The sequence below is a fragment of the Falco punctatus genome, assembly GCF_963210335.1.
Source record: "Falco punctatus genome assembly, chromosome: 8".
Classification (NCBI taxonomy): Eukaryota; Metazoa; Chordata; class Aves; order Falconiformes; family Falconidae; genus Falco; species Falco punctatus.
The window spans coordinates 15,960,900-15,977,533 of record NC_137588.1 but is presented as its reverse complement, the minus strand read 5'-3'; the positions used below and the strand labels follow the sequence as shown (position 1 = coordinate 15,977,533).

Sequence of the window (16,634 nt, the reverse complement as noted above, 5' to 3'; positions counted from 1 at the left end):
TATTTAATTTTATAAGCTGTAAAGAATTTTGTGTACTAACATCTGTGCTATCAAGACTAGAATATACTAGTAATTTTGTAAAGCTGGTTTGTATTACTCTGGAGAGTAAGTGAAGATTGTTGGGGTGGGAAGCTAAAATTTTTTGGTTGGCATTGGTGCTAGGAAGAGGGAACACATGAATTAACCAACAGAGCAAGAACGTCACATCAACACAACGTGGCTGACACTTTCAAAGGGCAATTGTTTTTTAATTTAGTTTTAAAAATCTTCGTATTCCCTTCTTTCTCCCAGTTGAAATGCATTAAATAAAAGCTTTCCATTCAAATTAATATGACAGAGTTGTTGACAAATGACCTTGAGTACAATATTGCTTAATGTTCTCTTCTTTTTTACAGAAAGATCCGGATTACCTGAAGCTCTGGTTGGATAGTTTTGTTTCTAGCTATGAACAGTTTCTGGATGTGGACTTTGAAAAGCTGCCAACTAGGTATGTAGAATTACAGACATGTTCATCTTTGTTTGATATCTAAACCAGACCTGGCTGAGAGCCCAGACTTGTTCAATGGTATTACTGCCTTTAAACAAAAGAAAAATTTTTAGTTGTTGAGTGGCAGTCCTATTCTTTTGAAGGTCAAGTTGGGTTGGGAATGATGAAACTAGGCAGATACTGGTATTTGTACTATATCAGGACATGGCATGAGTGTTTGCTTGTTCTTGCTCATAGAAATATAATCATTATTCCTTGTCCATTTTTTGAATAAGTGTTCATTAAATGTTGCATATGAAATCGTATCAGTCGGTATTAGTGCTTGGTATATGTATCAGCAATGACTGAAGAGAGGATGTAGGTAAAGAGTTTTGTAATTTTGTTTCAGGGATTGCTTTAAGATTAAGTATGAGATGAAATGCGTCATGAAAGTTTTGGATATCTTACCTGAAAACCTTTTAAAAAACAAAATACGCACAAATGATAGACTTTAAAAGAATTTCTTTGTGAAGACTTCAGTTCAGGGCAAGAGTATTGCTGACTTCACTCATGTTATTGACCACAAATTCTCAGATCCAATCATGAGGTGGTACTGAAGTATGATTTTGGCGTTTCATACTTGTATTTTGAATTTGTCTGCTGTGTTCTAAGGATTGTATTTTCAAGACTTTGCAAATAAGAAATAGAAACTTAGGCGCTGGATGTTTTCTCTTGCTTTTGAGATGCTTGTATGAACTAAGGGTTTTAAGAAAAAACAGTTGTTGTAGGATTCAGAAATCATGCAAACTGGTGTCAGTATTTTATATTATGGGCATATTATAGGTGATACCAGTACTGGTGTTTGAATGCAAAGAATGGCCCTCCTTGCATGGTGGCTGGAGTCCAAGCCCTGTTGAAATCAATGGAAATTCTTTAATGGGCTTTGGATCAGATCCTGTTTGAAGTGTAAGTGATAGTTTCTACTGTTACAAGGAAATGAAGAATGCTGCAACTGGATCTCAGTGGATAAAAAATGGGCTTCTTGGCTCTTTGTATTAACATTTTCCTCATAATGCCTGTACAAATGCAAGATATGTACTGCACTTACCATTAAGCCAGACTTTCAAATGAATTCTGTCCTCTTTCAGAAGATTTGTTTTCTTTGCAGTGTCAAAAATGCATCTGACTCTTTAGTTAAGGAAAAAAGTTTATCCTTTGTTACAAGTTATTTTTAATGTGCTATTTAAAATTGAAATCTGAAGAGTCAAAGAGATTACCTTGGTACTTCAGGTTTTTAAAGTATTTTTTGGTTTATGTGTGTTCGTGGCTTTTTGGCCTTTACAGTAGCATAACAAAAGACAAAAACCAAACGTCAATTTTAGCAGCATCTTCATTGTGCTAAATGATGTTTTCATGAGCATAAAAATAGCGTGTTTTTCTGAGGTTAATGACAGGATTAGTGATTTAGACTGGAAGAATAGGCCCATGTGGATTTAGACTCATTTGTGTAACAGATGTAGAGAACATGTATCAAAACAACATAGGGATGAAGGCAGATCATTCCTGTGCTTTGATGGCTGGATTAAATATTATGCTGTTTGAGAGCAGACATTAGAATTTACAAAAATTGCAGTTTCAGCCCTTATCTGCATTTGTGAGATAATCAGGCATGTGAAGAGTGACGTTTCTCTGGGATTTGTCAATATATATTGCAGGCATTTACATTGTGGAACTGGTAGTACTGAGCCCACAAAAAAAGAACAAGTAGGTCACTGTGGAATTACCCAATGCTGATTTCCAGTGATTCTTCTCTTGGGGCCATAGGGCCCTCTGGACTCAACTTTTTTTACTGGAGTTGCTTATTAAATAACAAATTCTGTCTTTTGGTCTTGGAAATTGTGTGATGTTAACCAAAATGAGCAACTGAGTGGACTAATACTTTTTTTTTTCCTTATATAAATCTTGGTGTGCTTTACAGCTACATGCCTGAAAGACCTTGTGTACTGAAGGGCAAATGCCGGGAAATAATGAAAAACTGTGTAGGGAGAAGAAAGCTTGTACAGATTGCTGGACAAAACTAACCTTTTGGAAGACTAGCATGAAGTTTTGTGTCCATGTAAAACATATGTGGGTTTTTTAGCATCCAAAAAGACACCACTTAAGAAATGTAATGAAACTATTAGTGGTTTTGGTTTTTTTTTCCCTGAAAGAAGGACTCTTAATTGGCACTGTCACTTGCTGATTTAACTGGTAAGAGTATTTCTTCTAGAAATTAAAATATATAATTTCCTGAAATCTGCTTTGGAAATCTGAGAGATGCTACATAGTGCAGAATTAGGAAATCTCATCTCTAAATATAGAGGATGAGTGTATCCACTGGTATGATTTGATTGTGTAAGTAGAGCTTATACAGTTATGCAGCTTATAGGCTTATACAGCTTCAGTTCTACTTCCATCTTTGTGCTTCAATCCTGCATTTTTAAGTGAAATGGTTCATTAATGGTGTTTTCAGTGATTTTACTGAAAAGGTGAAAATAGCTATGCTGGTGACTTCGAGCATTGAGCACCTGTCTGTTCTTTCCCTAAAAACATTTATTCATCTCGGATGTATTTACTGTGAAAAGAATAAAACCTTTACCAGCTGGTGGGAGGGTTTTTTGCCCTTCATTGAGAGAGAGAAATTGTCATTTGGTTTAATATGTTTAGAAACAATAGAGGTCTCCAGAGTGTTGTCATGCTCTTTTTCTGCTTTTGGTTTGCCTGATCTCGAGCAAAGGAACTTAAAGGAGGCTAATGCAAAGGATATACCCTAGAAACCATACTTTGTTAACTTAGTGACTTAAAACCTACATAAAAATGATGCAGGAATCATGATAGGAATGCTGATTACATTGTTTCATGGTTGTTGAAAAGTAAAGCCTGGGTTTTTGCAGCACTTTGTTTCAAAGTGCTTACCACTGGCAAAGGAGAGGTTGAAAGTCCCGGTGTGTGAGTTTAAGGTGTAGTGGGTGAATAAATTCAGAGACTAATTTAACTTCCTTTCAAACACCTGACTTGGCAGTTTATATTGCTGTATAACTATGTTAGTGTAATGCAAGGAAATTATAAATGAACCCAAATATGTCAAGGTATTTGTCACATTTTTGAGGCACGGTATCAGCAGTCAAATAAGAATGCCACTTAAGGTATGATTTTTGTGATTTTTTTTTTTTTTCCCATTCCTTTTGGAATATTTAATTTACACAGCTAGTCTTGTTGGGAGAAATTAATACTACCTGTTCACAAACTTAACTTTCAGATATTTGTGGTGGTATATTAGTGATTTGCTCTGGGGGGAAAATAAGTTTATTTATAAATATTTATATTTATTTATATACTCCATAATATGTTGAGTTTGAGTAATCCAGATTAGTATTTCCTGTGCCAGTCTCACATAAGGCAGTAAATGCTCATGGGTTGTGCAATAGCACAGACAGGCAGCTACTGCAGAGAAAACATTCCTCGGGACATGAGGCACGAAAGGTATGCTGTTTGCTCCCTTGTAACACATTTTATGGTTTTACTGGAAAATACTTGTTGGCCATTTTAGGGAAATTATATATGATTTCAGATGTCAAAAATTATGGCATTCCTAATACAGAGATCGCGAATTATCAGACTATGAAGAACCATGCTTACGGTCCCAGACGGTATGAATCTGCTGGCATCTTGAGGTGTAAAGCTGCTATCACAGAAATTAGGATTTTGTTCCTGGCAGTTGTGTTGGAAAAAGTAGTTGCTCTCAGTTTTGTGGTTAGTGTGTCTATCAGTTTAGAGCCTAGGCCCTATAAAATTTATGTTAAGACTTTCTGAATCCCAGGATCTGAAAAGCAAATTGCACATCTAACTGGGAAGAAGCAAGGGAATGAACAGTATTTGGTTCTCTGTATATGTGTAGATAACACTTGTTTTCTAGGTCATGGGAGCTTGCTGCTCCTGATACCTGTCTGGTTTTACTACATTGGGTCTTAGTTTTTCCCTTCTGTATAGGCTTCCTTTTCAACTTCAGAAGCTAAACAATGTATTGTTCCCCATTTCCCTCAAAAAATTGATATCACGGTGTTTAGTGTCCATCATTGCATTTCTCCACGCTTTTTGATGCTTATCCGTGTACAGATGTATGTATGCAAGTGTCATATTAGTGAAGTTTTGAGCTAGCTGAATTTTTTTTGTTGTAATTTTCTCCCTGGCTTTGGCCATGTTGAAGGCTTTGTAAGCTGTAAGGCTTTTGCTTGTGTCTTTCGTTTTCTGTGTAGAGTTCATAGAGAATGTGTCAGGGTGAACAGCTGATGCCAAAAGCAAATTCTCTTTAGCATGTGCAACAGTGGATAAACAGTCTTCATCCCAGAGAATGTGCTAACACATCTATATATTTCTATACTGTTGCTGAAATGGGTTTCTGTATGCTGTTTCTGGATCATTGGTTTAGCTACTGGTTTTATGTGTGTGTATTTCTAAAAACGTTGCAGTTTAACAAAACGAATAGGTAAGAGGACATAACGTTCTTCAGGGCAGTGTCTGGCCTTGGTAGAGTTGTTAGATTTAACACAAACACAACAGCCTCTCCTTTTTTTTTCTTTTTTTTTTCTTTTTTTTTCTTTTCTTTTTTTTTTTCTTTCTTCTCTCCTACAAATAATTAGATAGCAGAAAAAACCCACAACTATTTGCTGGATTTATGATATCCAGAAACTAATAAGGATGTGTCAGCTTTTCATGCAAAATCGGTGTGCCACGAGTCAGATGGTTTTTTGAGGGCACCCTCTCCTGCACATTCAGACCCTGATTTTCAAGTCTTCCTTGGTTTAGTCTTATTGTGAACAGCTTTATTTTTGTATTTAGTCTTATTTTTATGGCTTTTTATAATTCATCTAAGATAGACATGAGGTTCACTGTGGATGAATGCCAGCTGGCTTCAATAACTGTTTAATAATTGGTATTTCTTTATTTGGGCACTTTAAATCTTCAGTAGAAAGTTGACAATGTTCCCCTTGTGTTTAGTTCTCATGTTTCATTCCATTGTGGCCATCCCTTTCCTTATTTAGGGATTTTCCAGGCCACTTCTTTACCTGCTGAAGATCATGCAATTTCTGTGTGGCAATTAAGGCAGATAGCTGCATGGAGGAGCATTTAGTAATCCAGTTACGGATTTTTTAACTTTCTTTTTTCAATGCAGTTCATTGCTGGGAAAAAGGAAGCTCAAGCTGGGCACTTTGCCACCAGGCATTTGTGGTTCATTAGCGTTTGAGAGCCATCGGTTCGGTAACCTTTCTTGTAGAGGTTTACTGGAACACTACATGAGCATGTTGAAATTGATGGGTAACATGTCATTTGCTTGATTAACAATTTTGTGTGTGATTTTTCTTTTCAGGGTGGATGACATTCCTCCAGGAATATCGCTGCTTCCTGATAATATTCTTCAGGTCCTCAGGCTCCAGTTACTGCAGTGTGTACAGAAAATGTCAGATGGACTAGAAGAGCAGCAGCAGGCTCTGTCACTTTTACTTGTGAAATTCTTTATCATCCTTTGCAGGTATTTGTTTTGATTGTTACCTTAACAAGGCTATTCAAGAAATCTTGATATAGCTAACAAATACAGATTCTAATGACACATACAATGTAATTTGACACCTCCTAGTAGAAACAGAAATGCCATATCTCACAATCTTCAAAATAAAAGAAGGAATAAAAGAGAGGGAGGGAAGACATATCTTCGTAATAATGTTTGCCATCAGAAATGGAATAAAAGGGGATTAGACACTAAATTCCTTGTAATTACATAGATATATCTATGGGAGTTCAAGATACGGTGTAACCGATATGAGAAATACTTCTGAAAGAAACTGCACCCTCTTAACAAGAGCTTGATATGAAATCACTGAGAGTGAGTTGTACAGGAAGAACTGTTTCACATTCTTAACATGCTTATAATTCCATAAACAGCTTAGGAAACTGATTTATTACCCTATTAACGCAACTGGCTTCCTCCAGAAACTTACGCCTTATTTTGTAATTCTGTAGAAGCAGGTGAATAAACTGTTTTTAGGAATCTATTCCTCACTATTTCTTCAGCCTTGTATTGTAAACTGCATTAAGAGAGGAAGGGGATAAAATATGATTGGGAATCTTCTTTTCTGAGGAGTATTTGAAGCAACTTTTTGTTCTTGAGTCTCTTGGCTCTCCTTACCCCTGAAACAATACAAAGGGCTGTAGGACAGTGTTTAAGCATCCTGGAATATTAAATATAAGCAGAGTAGATGGTGGTAATGTGTTTCTGAATTACAAGCTGTTGTCAGTCTTAATTGCTGAAAAGTTATCCTTATGTCATCACTTCAGTATCTGATCTTTGTGACTTGTCCTTAAAACTGAGGAATAACATGTCCCATGCTATTTCTTTGTTGTGTTCTAAAATAATTTTTCAGATATTGTTTTCCTGGGGAGAATTTAAAGTGAATAAATGCTTTTAAGAATTATGTTTGCTAAAGTTCTATAACGTATATGTGCTAGTAATATGGGAGAAGTGGAAGTTACTGTCTTTGTTATCAGATGTCATTTCTGAGCTTTCTATTTAGAGTATCCTGGGAATCTACTTAACCTCTGAAACCCCAAATTCCGGATAGAATTGGCCTACAGTGGAGTGACTCAGGCCTTTCTTTTCCTTCCTGTTAGAAGAAAACTTGTGAGCTCTGTTACTGTGACAGAAATAAACATTTGAGTACATGCAGTCTTTTGCAGAGTATTTTTGAAATGCTGATACACTTTTGTATGATTATAGATAGAATGCTAAAACAAACATTGTTTGAACTAGCCTCAAATGGTACACTGTGTCCATTTCTGTGGTTTTTATGTTGTCTTCATAGAAATTTGGCTAATGTGGAGGAGATTGGGATGTGTTCATACATTAACCATGTTATCACCATGACTACGTTATACATTCAACAGGTATGTGGTTAACAATTCTCATGTGTTGTTTTTGCCATCCAATAAGTGTTGTGTGGGGAGCAGCTTGCGGGCTCAGAACTATTCTGGAGGGGATCAAGATTATTTTTCAAATTCTAGCAACCTTCTGACCAAAGCTTTCTTTTTTTCCCTCAGTTAAAAAGCAAAACAAAAGAGAAAGAAGTGGCAGATCAGACCCCCATGGAGGAGTTTGTGAGACATGCCTTGGCTTTCTGTGAAAGTCTCTATGATCCATATCGAAACTGGAGGCAACAAATTGCAGGGTATGTGTGGACTAGGACAGGATTAGAAATACTGTGTTTTATGATAACATTAGATGAATAATATGTAAAATTTCTGACAGAACTACTGCTGCTTGATGTTAAATAAAGAGTAGTTACATTGTATATTCTTCTGTTGCATTGTACAACTGTTAGAATTGATAGACTTGAGCACTTGATACTATGTTTTAGGGTGTTTGGGTTTTTTCCCCCGAAGATACACTCCTTAGAATAGAAGGAAATACTTTTTTCTACCAAAATTAACGTAATGAAGTAGGCATACTTGAAACTGAACTTCGTTGCCACCAAAGTTGTCAGAGTACTAATATATCCTATTCCTTTTAGTGGAAAGATGAGTTGTGGGGCTTTTTAAAAGGTGGGAAATGGAGAGACAGGATATGTGAGCTTATACATAGTCTTGTATAGTTAATGTGTTCTTCTGTTGTGTGTACAAGGGCTGGAGTTGTTTGTTCTTTGCTGCTGTCATTCAGAATTGCTTTTCCTTCAGGTCCTCAGTTTTATTTCTATCAGGATCGTTTTAGCACATGCATCAAATGTTGAATCTGTGCATGCAAATAACTATAGGCATAGAGATCTCATATCTCATGTGACCTAGTCTTGTAAAACCTCAGGTCCGTTCTTGCAGCATACATTCTGTAGAGCTAGTGCAGCATTTGTGCTAGCTCTGTGACTTGCATTTGTGCGGCAGGTCATTTGTCCAACTGCGTGCAAACAGAGCGGGGATCACGTGAGCTGTGTACTGTGGTTGCTGGAGTTTCTTTATAGCTCAAAATCTGCAGTGTGCCAGAATACTGCATAGATCGTAGTTTTCACAAGGCCGTTATGGAAACAAAAGGTGATGTTGTCAATAGCATCTTGAATCATTGTGCGCCAAGTTTTAAGGACCGTGTAAGGATCGTAGATTCTGGTATTTTTGTGCAACATGAGAATTCTGTTTTGTAAGACAGACGGTGAATTGACACCAGTTCTCACATATGGCCTACCAGTGTACTGTTAAGCTCTTCTCAGTTTTAGTGTAGGTAATGCCAGCACATCTCATGGTATCTTGGGTAGAGTATAAATACTCAAAGTCAGTGCATTACAACCAGTAAAGGGGCAGAATTTGGCAGTGAATCGATACAATCATGCTACAGAATAGTATTATGCTTTCTGAAACTGGATCCGATTTAAATGTCTTTTAAAAATTATAATGTATTTACTGGCACTCTAGAAGTTAAAGCAGAATTAAATTTGAAGATATACCAAGAGGTATTTCCTCCTTTCAAAAAACTAGCCCAGTTTTCTAAAGTGATGGAACAAGGAAGCCAAAAGGAATGGGGGATGCAGACCTGGTTGAATTAGGACAAAAGGAGTTATTGAAGATCACAGTGTAGATACGTTACATCTTTGAAAAGAAATTAGTAAGTGTATCAGTAGAACTATATCCCTTTAATTTGATGGTGCCCCACCCACACCGCCTCCCCATAATGAGCCCATCATGTTTTGTGCCTGTTTCAAATTGCATGGTAAAGGAATTTTGCAGTCTAGCTGGTGGCTTAGTTAGAATAAGCAAGGAATAAATAACAGATTGCTGGCTATTTTTTTATAACTAAACTGTAAAAGGTTAAGGTATTTCTAGGAGGAGAACAGTAAATATGGGATTAGCCGTGATACATTTTTTCAAGATGAAATACTACTTGATCTTTTTTTTTTTTTCTTCTTTTTTTTTTTGATCCTGTAGGCAAAAGATAACTCCTGATTTTTTGGCAGTCTTTTCTATTATGAAGTCATAAATAAGCAAGTCATAAACAAAGGTATCATGTCTAATTTCTTTGGTGTATCTTTTTTAATGTAATTGCAGACGTTTCCTTAGTACAGTTGAAAAGAGCAGACAGAAGTATAAACCAGCTTCCCTCACTGTTGAGTTTGTCCCTTTCTTTTACCGTAAGTATTATAAACAGCATGTTTAAAACTAGTCATCTTTGAAGGAGTGAATTCAGTGATTTCAAGTTCCTTTCCCCTAAGAATGCCTGATAAATGTAAAAGCCCCTTACTTGCTTTCTGAGGCTGAGTGAAGTGGGTTGCTTTGTTTGCTATTTTTTTTCTTTAAGCATCATCATCTTGCCATTCTTACTCATCTTTGAAAGCCTGAGTTTTTTCAGACTTTCTTTCAATGCCTAACATGATTTTATAGGGTTGGTTCTGTGAATTGCCAACTTTCCCATTTATTAGGGTACATACAGTGATTGCATGTAAGATCCCTGTAGCAACTGTAATGATAACTTGCATGGAGAAATCATCTTAGGAAAGTGTTCATGCATTTTTGTCTCTTAATATAGCTTAACAGCTAGAGAGAAGGGAACTGTGCTATCCAACTAGCAAATGCTCCTTGGACTGTAGTTTGGGAAACTGCTCTGTTTTGTCTCTGCTTAAGTCATTAAATGTCGCGATGGCTACTTTAGAATTCATGTGTTCTTACAGATTGGCTGTGTGGAAAAGGAGGACTTATGTGGCCGTGTTCTATACTTGAATCTTGGGAAGGTGGGATGCCCAGCTAGTTTGCCAGTTTTGCACACCCAAGTGCTAGGGCCAACAGAATTGAAGCAGCTAGTGCCAACAGAACTTAAGCAGCAGGAATATGCTGAAGGGGTGGGGGTGTGACTGAAGTCAGCCCTTTTTGCAGTTGTTAACTTGGCTTTAATAGAAAATAGGAAGGTTCTGTTCCTAGAGCGGTAGCATTTATGAATTCGGTGTCTCTAGGTTTAAGTTGGATATTCCTTGTGTTCCTTGAGATTCCCTCTCTCTGTAATGTGAAATAGCCTAGTTCCCCAAAAGACCAAAATGCTGATGCCAGGAAAATGCCTTTATCTTTGTGCCAAAGCACTGGAAACCCACTCTAAAAGCTGCTGCTGAGGAATGTCATCTGCAGGTTCCCTCCTCCCCATTCAGTGCATTGCACTCTGGTTCCTCCTAAATCCCTGGAATATTATATACTGTGACTGAGCTACAAATGTACTAATTAGCTGGCAGATACTCATCTGCTGGTTGGCCAGCTGGCAGGAAAGACAGAAGAAGAAATTGCTGAGCATGTGCTTTAGACAACTGCCATGGCAGCACTCATTTGAGGCTTTTTTGGTCTACCCAGTGTAATGATTTATTCACAATCTGCTAGGTACTGCTCTTTTGAATTTGTTGGATGCTTCCCCAAAAGATTCAGAAGCTGTAAATCAAGAGAGTGGTGGGACTAGCAGACTAACAGTGTGATCATCTAAGCTTTCTTTCCTTTGAAGAACAAATTAAAAAAATACCTGTGCAATTTCCTTTCAAAACAGGTTTATATATTCAGTATATAGTCAGAAGTCTTACTTGCTGACTTACTTGCTTAATTGTCTTAAAGGTTATAGTATCATTTTAATCAATATAACATTCTTGCATTTTCAGTTTCTACTAAAATCTCAGTTTTTACAAACCCAAGTCATTATCGGTTCTATCTCATAAAGTTACTGAAAGTTTTATTGAAAGGTTAATTCCAAATAAAATAATCCTTTACAGTTTGTTGCAGCTACTTTGAGCCCAGTGTTATTGCTATAGCAACAATATCCAGGTTATATCTATTGCTAAGAAGAGTTCCTCAGGCTGTTTATAGCTAATCAGATATGACATAAGAAGAGATGCAGCGTAATTAAAGACACTACTGCTAGAAAGGTTACAGACCTGCACAAGCAGCCCTAGGAAGTTTGGCTTAAAGGGGACAAGCTCAGGGACTTTTTCTGAGCTACCTGCACTGCATATGGCAGTAGACTTTCTGTGCCAAAATTGCTCCAACCTTTGTCATTCTTGCTAACTGCTTGCATGTTAGCATGTCCTTCTGTTTCTTATTAGTGTGGACAAAAAGGGCTCAATTTACATTATGAATCGGATCAACAGATGTTGTATGTCTATCCTTCTGTCAGCCTGCATGAAAAGCTTTGTGCAAGCTGAAGGTCTAGCCTGTGAATTCCTGATAAATGTGGTCCTGTTGTGTTACTTTGATAATGCTGAAATTAATGTGTTTGTGTCTGATTTACTTAAAAGAAAGTCGAAATTACCTAGTTGAAATTTTGTTTAAAATTGCATGATGACAGGGAGCTTTGTTTATCATGTTATTTTTGGTAGGTTTTTTTTTAGAGGAAAAACTTTATCTAATTTAAATGACCAAAGTAAGGAATCCTTCTTTTTATTTAATCCAATCAGAATGCTTTCAAGAAAGTGAACATCTCAAGGAAAGCCTAAAATGTTGCCTGCTACATCTTTTTGGAGCTATTGTGGCTGGTGGCCAGGTAAGCATGTTCTAAACTCTTTTCAGTTGCTGAAGACTCCAAATGCCTGTTCATTGTTTAAGGCTTAGAAATATCCCATAACCCATAAATGAGAAGGATTTGTTATTGACTATGTATTGTTTGTTTGTCTTGCAAAGTTTGGGGTCGTTCTGTGCAATAGTATCTAAATGTGAAAAGCTAGGTCCTGATTTCAAATAACAGTAGAAATTTGCTGTCTACAATAACTACACGTTCATATGAACTTACTGTAATATTTTCATATCATAAAGAAAAAATGTGGGGTTCCCACCTGCAAAGGTAGAAGTTTTGTTACCAACATGTGAAATACATTTAGCTTACTTCCCAGTGTTGGAGGTGGGCTGTTTCAGTAAGAGGCACAGAGCCTTTATAGCTTGGAAGCTGCTTAAAATCTTGGAAAGAATGTGAAGAAAAGGGTATATTCATCATCAGTAAAGCCAACATCCAGTCTCTTGCCTGGCTTCTTTAATATGCTACGTAGTCTGGTCACAAGCAAATGTTACTTCTGATGATCCAAAAGAGAGAGCGTTTTAAAGTGTCAGGGAGCAGTAAAGCCAGGCATTGCTCCACCAGGGAAGGCAAGCTGAGACTGAGCATGATGACCAGGCAGGTCATTTAAAAATTTTAAAGTATTGTGAATCTGTTTTTCGATCACTTTTTTTTTCCCCCATGGGTTTCAGAGGAATGCTCTTCAAGCAGTATCTCCTGCCACCGTGGAAGTCTTGATGCGTGTCTTAGCAGACTGTGACAACTGGGATGACAGGAACCCTGAGGAGGTGAGCAGGAAGGCAGAGCTGACTCTGAAGTGCCTGACAGAAGTTGTCCACATCCTTCTAACCAGCAGTTCTGACCAGCGGCAAGTGGAGACGAGTACAATATTGGAGAACTATTTCAAGCTGCTTAATTCAGACCACTCAGCTTTACCCAATCCGAGGCGATGCAGGCAATGGGAGAGCAGATTCATAGCACTACAGATTCAAATGCTGAGTGAGTACCCACTTGTGCAGTTCTTTTACATATCTCTTGATAATAACTCCGAAGCAAGTAATGACTGAACTGTGATAGTAGTATGACTGAATGTTCTACCAAAACATGTTCACTTGGCTTAGCAATTGAAAAATTTCAAACATTTCTTCATTGGCATTACTTTAGATGTATTCTTTTTTTAATCATTCACTGCAAAAAAACCCAGAAGAAACCTGAGCAGATTGCTCTCATTTAACCGGTGTCAAGATTCACAGAGTGCCAGTCTCCATTAAAAAAAAAACCCCAAAACTTTTACTAGGCAACAGGTAGTGCTCATAGCATCTTAATAATTGCAGAATAAGATGGTTCTATAATAATTTACCTGTGTGGTGGCTATTTTGTGATAGTTCACTTTTCAAATGACGTTATTATAAACAGTGGCCAAAAGTGATGGTCTGAAACACTTGGGTTTAAGTCACTGGATAAGAGCTCAGGATTTGGAGGTTTTTCCACTTTGATGTTCAGAATGGGAAATATAAATAAAAGTATTTCTTTTCCTAAACTTCCAAGAAAAGAGGCAGTAAAAAATGCTTATGGTATAAAGCTGCTGTGGACTGTAGAAGTGTGCAGAGTAGTTACTTGATGAGGAAGCAAGTGTTTGTGTGCTTTAAATAAAAAGCATGCTGCTTATGTACTCACAAATGGCAGTGACTTTAAACGGAGCCCCAGAGAAATCGCAGATACTCAGTAACTGAATTTTTTTCCAGATGCAGTAGGTTACATGATAATTTTTACAGCATCAAAATGTTTGGCTTTAGGCCTAGTGCTCTGTGCTTAAAATGCATGTTGTTCTTGGTCAAAGAATTCACAGCACATAGTTTGTTGTATAACTTCCCGCCCCCCATGTTTATTATGTACTGTGCAGAAAAAACAAGTTTGATGGATTTGGGAAGTGTTTTGTCTTTTGTCTTTGATGCCAGTTCTGTTTTAATTTTATAGATACCATCACAGCCATGTTGGACTGCACAGACAGGCCTGTTCTGCAGGCAATTTTCCTTAACAGTAACTGCTTTGAGCATCTCATTCGACTGTTGCAGAACTGCAAGGTAAATTTTCCCTTATCAGGATATTTTTAATAAAACAATTACCTATATATGTTTTTCCTGAATTTGATAAAATTTTATCATGTCTGCGTACTGGAAGTAAACTTTGGATTAGTTAGAGCCACTAATGCCATGAAAGGTCTTGAAAGATCCAAGTTGCTCTAAAAAAGTTGGGTTTTTTTCTTTTTTTTTTTTGCTTCCCCCCACTAATGAAGTAGAGGTGTTTCTTGTCTGTCTTGTCATTAAAACAATGAATACTTATTTTGAGCAAAATACCTTTATAGATCCTGCTCAGTCTGTAAAAGCTGTTAAGGGTGTTACTGGAGCCAATTCCTGGCCCCTCCCCGCGCCCCCCCCCCCCCCCCTTTTTGGTGGTTTGTTTTGGTTTTTTTGTTGCTGGTTTGGTGTTTGGGTTTTTTTTATTTTATTTTATCCTGTCACTGGATTGCTAGGAAGTCACTTACAACTGCTGCCAGACGGAGGTCTGAATTCTGATTTCAGAGGCATATTTTTCCATTTAAAAAAAACCTTACTGGTGTGCCTTTGTGTTTCAAAATATTTGAGTCTTGTGTAGCTGGCATAAAACATGAGCTCAAGCTGTTACAAATGTTATTTGATTGTTCATCTCCTTCTATACAGGATTTAGTGTTTACTTAGATGTTGTGTTTTCATCTCAGTTCCAGATGGTCATAATTTCCGAGCTAGTGTCTTCCACTGATTGCTTTGTAGATTTCATTTTTTCCTGTGCCAGAGAACATAGATGTGATATAACTGTGGAATATTGTGTTTCTTTTGGTGATATGTTGGTGACGTTACTATTTTGAGCTCTTCTAGTAGTAGATAATTTAATGCTAGCTACAGTATGCAGTTTGATTCAAATCCATTTATATTTTGGATTAGAATGTATTTCAGTGCAGTGATATATTAAAATACATGTGTTTGGTTTATCTCTTTACTGTAGTTATGAGTGGCAGAATGCCATCTGACTTGGTGTTTTGAATGGTGTTTGTAGTTTCTTACCTCCCCCTGAAAACACATTGTTTGACCTTTCCATTCTCCTCTTCTGTTTGGGAATCGGTGCCTATTTTTGTACTGACCTTGTACTCCATAAGAAATTTCTTTTTTAGTTTCCTATTAAATGATCAAGCAGTGTCATGTTTACCTGTTCATGGAGAGGAGACTCTTGCTATGTTCCTACTCTCATATAAACAAGTGATGGGATTTAAGAAAGCAGGAACAGCTACTCTATTTTTGCAGCTTGCTGCTTTTATTTTTATTTTGCCTGTATGTCAGTCTTAAGGTACCCTCTTCAGAGTTTTTTTTCCTGTGATACAGTCTCACATATTACTGTGATTGATTGGATATTATTACTGACAGTTTGCTATATAGTGGGGTTTTTAACTGTTCACAGTCAAAATACCCCCAAGGATGAGAAGTGGGAAGAGGGTGGAGACTGGGAAGGTGTATATTTGCGTTTTCCAATATACTGTATCTCTGTTGTTTTTCAAAGCCAAAGAGCAAAGGTGAATTTAGCTGTGGAATATTTTTCCGTTTTAGCTGAGGGTGGAGACCCTATTTCTGGATCTTTTTTCTTTACCTATGAAAATCTTGCTACTGGCTTCACCAGCAAGCTGTGTAAAGCATGTTGTGCAGCGCTGCAGATAGTGGGAGAGTCTGTACGTAATCTGAAGGTCAGAATGGGAGTTGGAGCTTGCAAATCTGAAGTGCAAGAAATTTCCATGGAAAGGAGGGGTAAAGAAAATCCATGTAACTGTTTCTGCTACGGATAACCCAAAGAACTTAGGGTATTGAAGGCCATACTTCTAGTCATACTTCGTAGTCATCTGCGTTCAAGAGTGTTCTAAAATTTAAATTTTTTGTTTCATCTTTGCTGGTTTTAAGGCTTATAGGCAAACTCTCTTCACTTAATTATGCTCTAGGGTTAGAGATCTGCACAAAAGCTTTTCAGAACTGCTGGGTTAAGTTTTGATGATCTAAAAGTTGCTTTTTTGCCCGTGACATCTGAAAAGAGGGACTGCACTTTACAGATATCAGGCGGTGGTTGTTCTATACTGAATCATTTAACAAGCTGCTTTGTCGGTCCTAAATCTCAAACTGTCGAAGAGACTTTTGAGCAAAGCACAATGACCTGTAGCAGTATGCCTGGTTAAAAAAACATAATATTTATTTTAAATAGAAGAATTTATTACAAGATCCACATGTTTTTAGGATCTATTTCCATTTTACATGTGTTATCAGAATTGAAGTAACCCATGTGGAAAATTTGATGGTGTTTTTTGCATGTCTGCATTTGCTTCTGTTTAATGTTCTTATTTCCACTTGTTAATGTTATAACCTTCTGAGGCATATTATAGCTATTCTGCAGTGCTAAGTGCTCTTGACTCTGGTGTAGCTTTCCAAATGACCTGTGTTTCTAACTATGTGCTTTCACACCTATGTAAGTCAAAGTAATATCTTGAGCGTTGTCCTTCTATTTGTCCCGATT

The 16,634-nt window shown here is 37.2% G+C and overlaps 1 protein-coding gene across 7 annotated transcripts in view; it reads left to right on the top strand.

The window, feature by feature from the left end:
* The window catches only part of NBEAL1 (neurobeachin like 1), an 83,112-nt gene that overhangs the window by 18,562 nt on the left and 47,916 nt on the right, over positions 1 to 16,634 (top strand). For 6 of the 7 annotated variants that reach the window (XR_013930167.1, XM_080400237.1, XM_080400235.1 and 3 more), the window contains 8 exons: positions 396 to 487; positions 5,874 to 6,035; positions 7,363 to 7,444; positions 7,598 to 7,725; positions 9,584 to 9,666; positions 11,956 to 12,041; positions 12,740 to 13,046; positions 14,025 to 14,131. Coding sequence is in view for 6 of the 7 variants with exons in the window: in XM_080400237.1 (XP_080256363.1) it covers positions 396 to 487; positions 5,874 to 6,035; positions 7,363 to 7,444; positions 7,598 to 7,725; positions 9,584 to 9,666; positions 11,956 to 12,041; positions 12,740 to 13,046; positions 14,025 to 14,131 (1,047 nt within the window). In the remaining variant the exon portion in view is untranslated. Of the gene's footprint in view, positions 1 to 395; positions 488 to 5,873; positions 6,036 to 7,362; positions 7,445 to 7,597; positions 7,726 to 9,583; positions 9,667 to 11,955; positions 12,042 to 12,739; positions 13,047 to 14,024; positions 14,132 to 16,634 lie in introns of those variants that run through there. The other variant, XM_080400238.1, reaches the window with a different exon arrangement.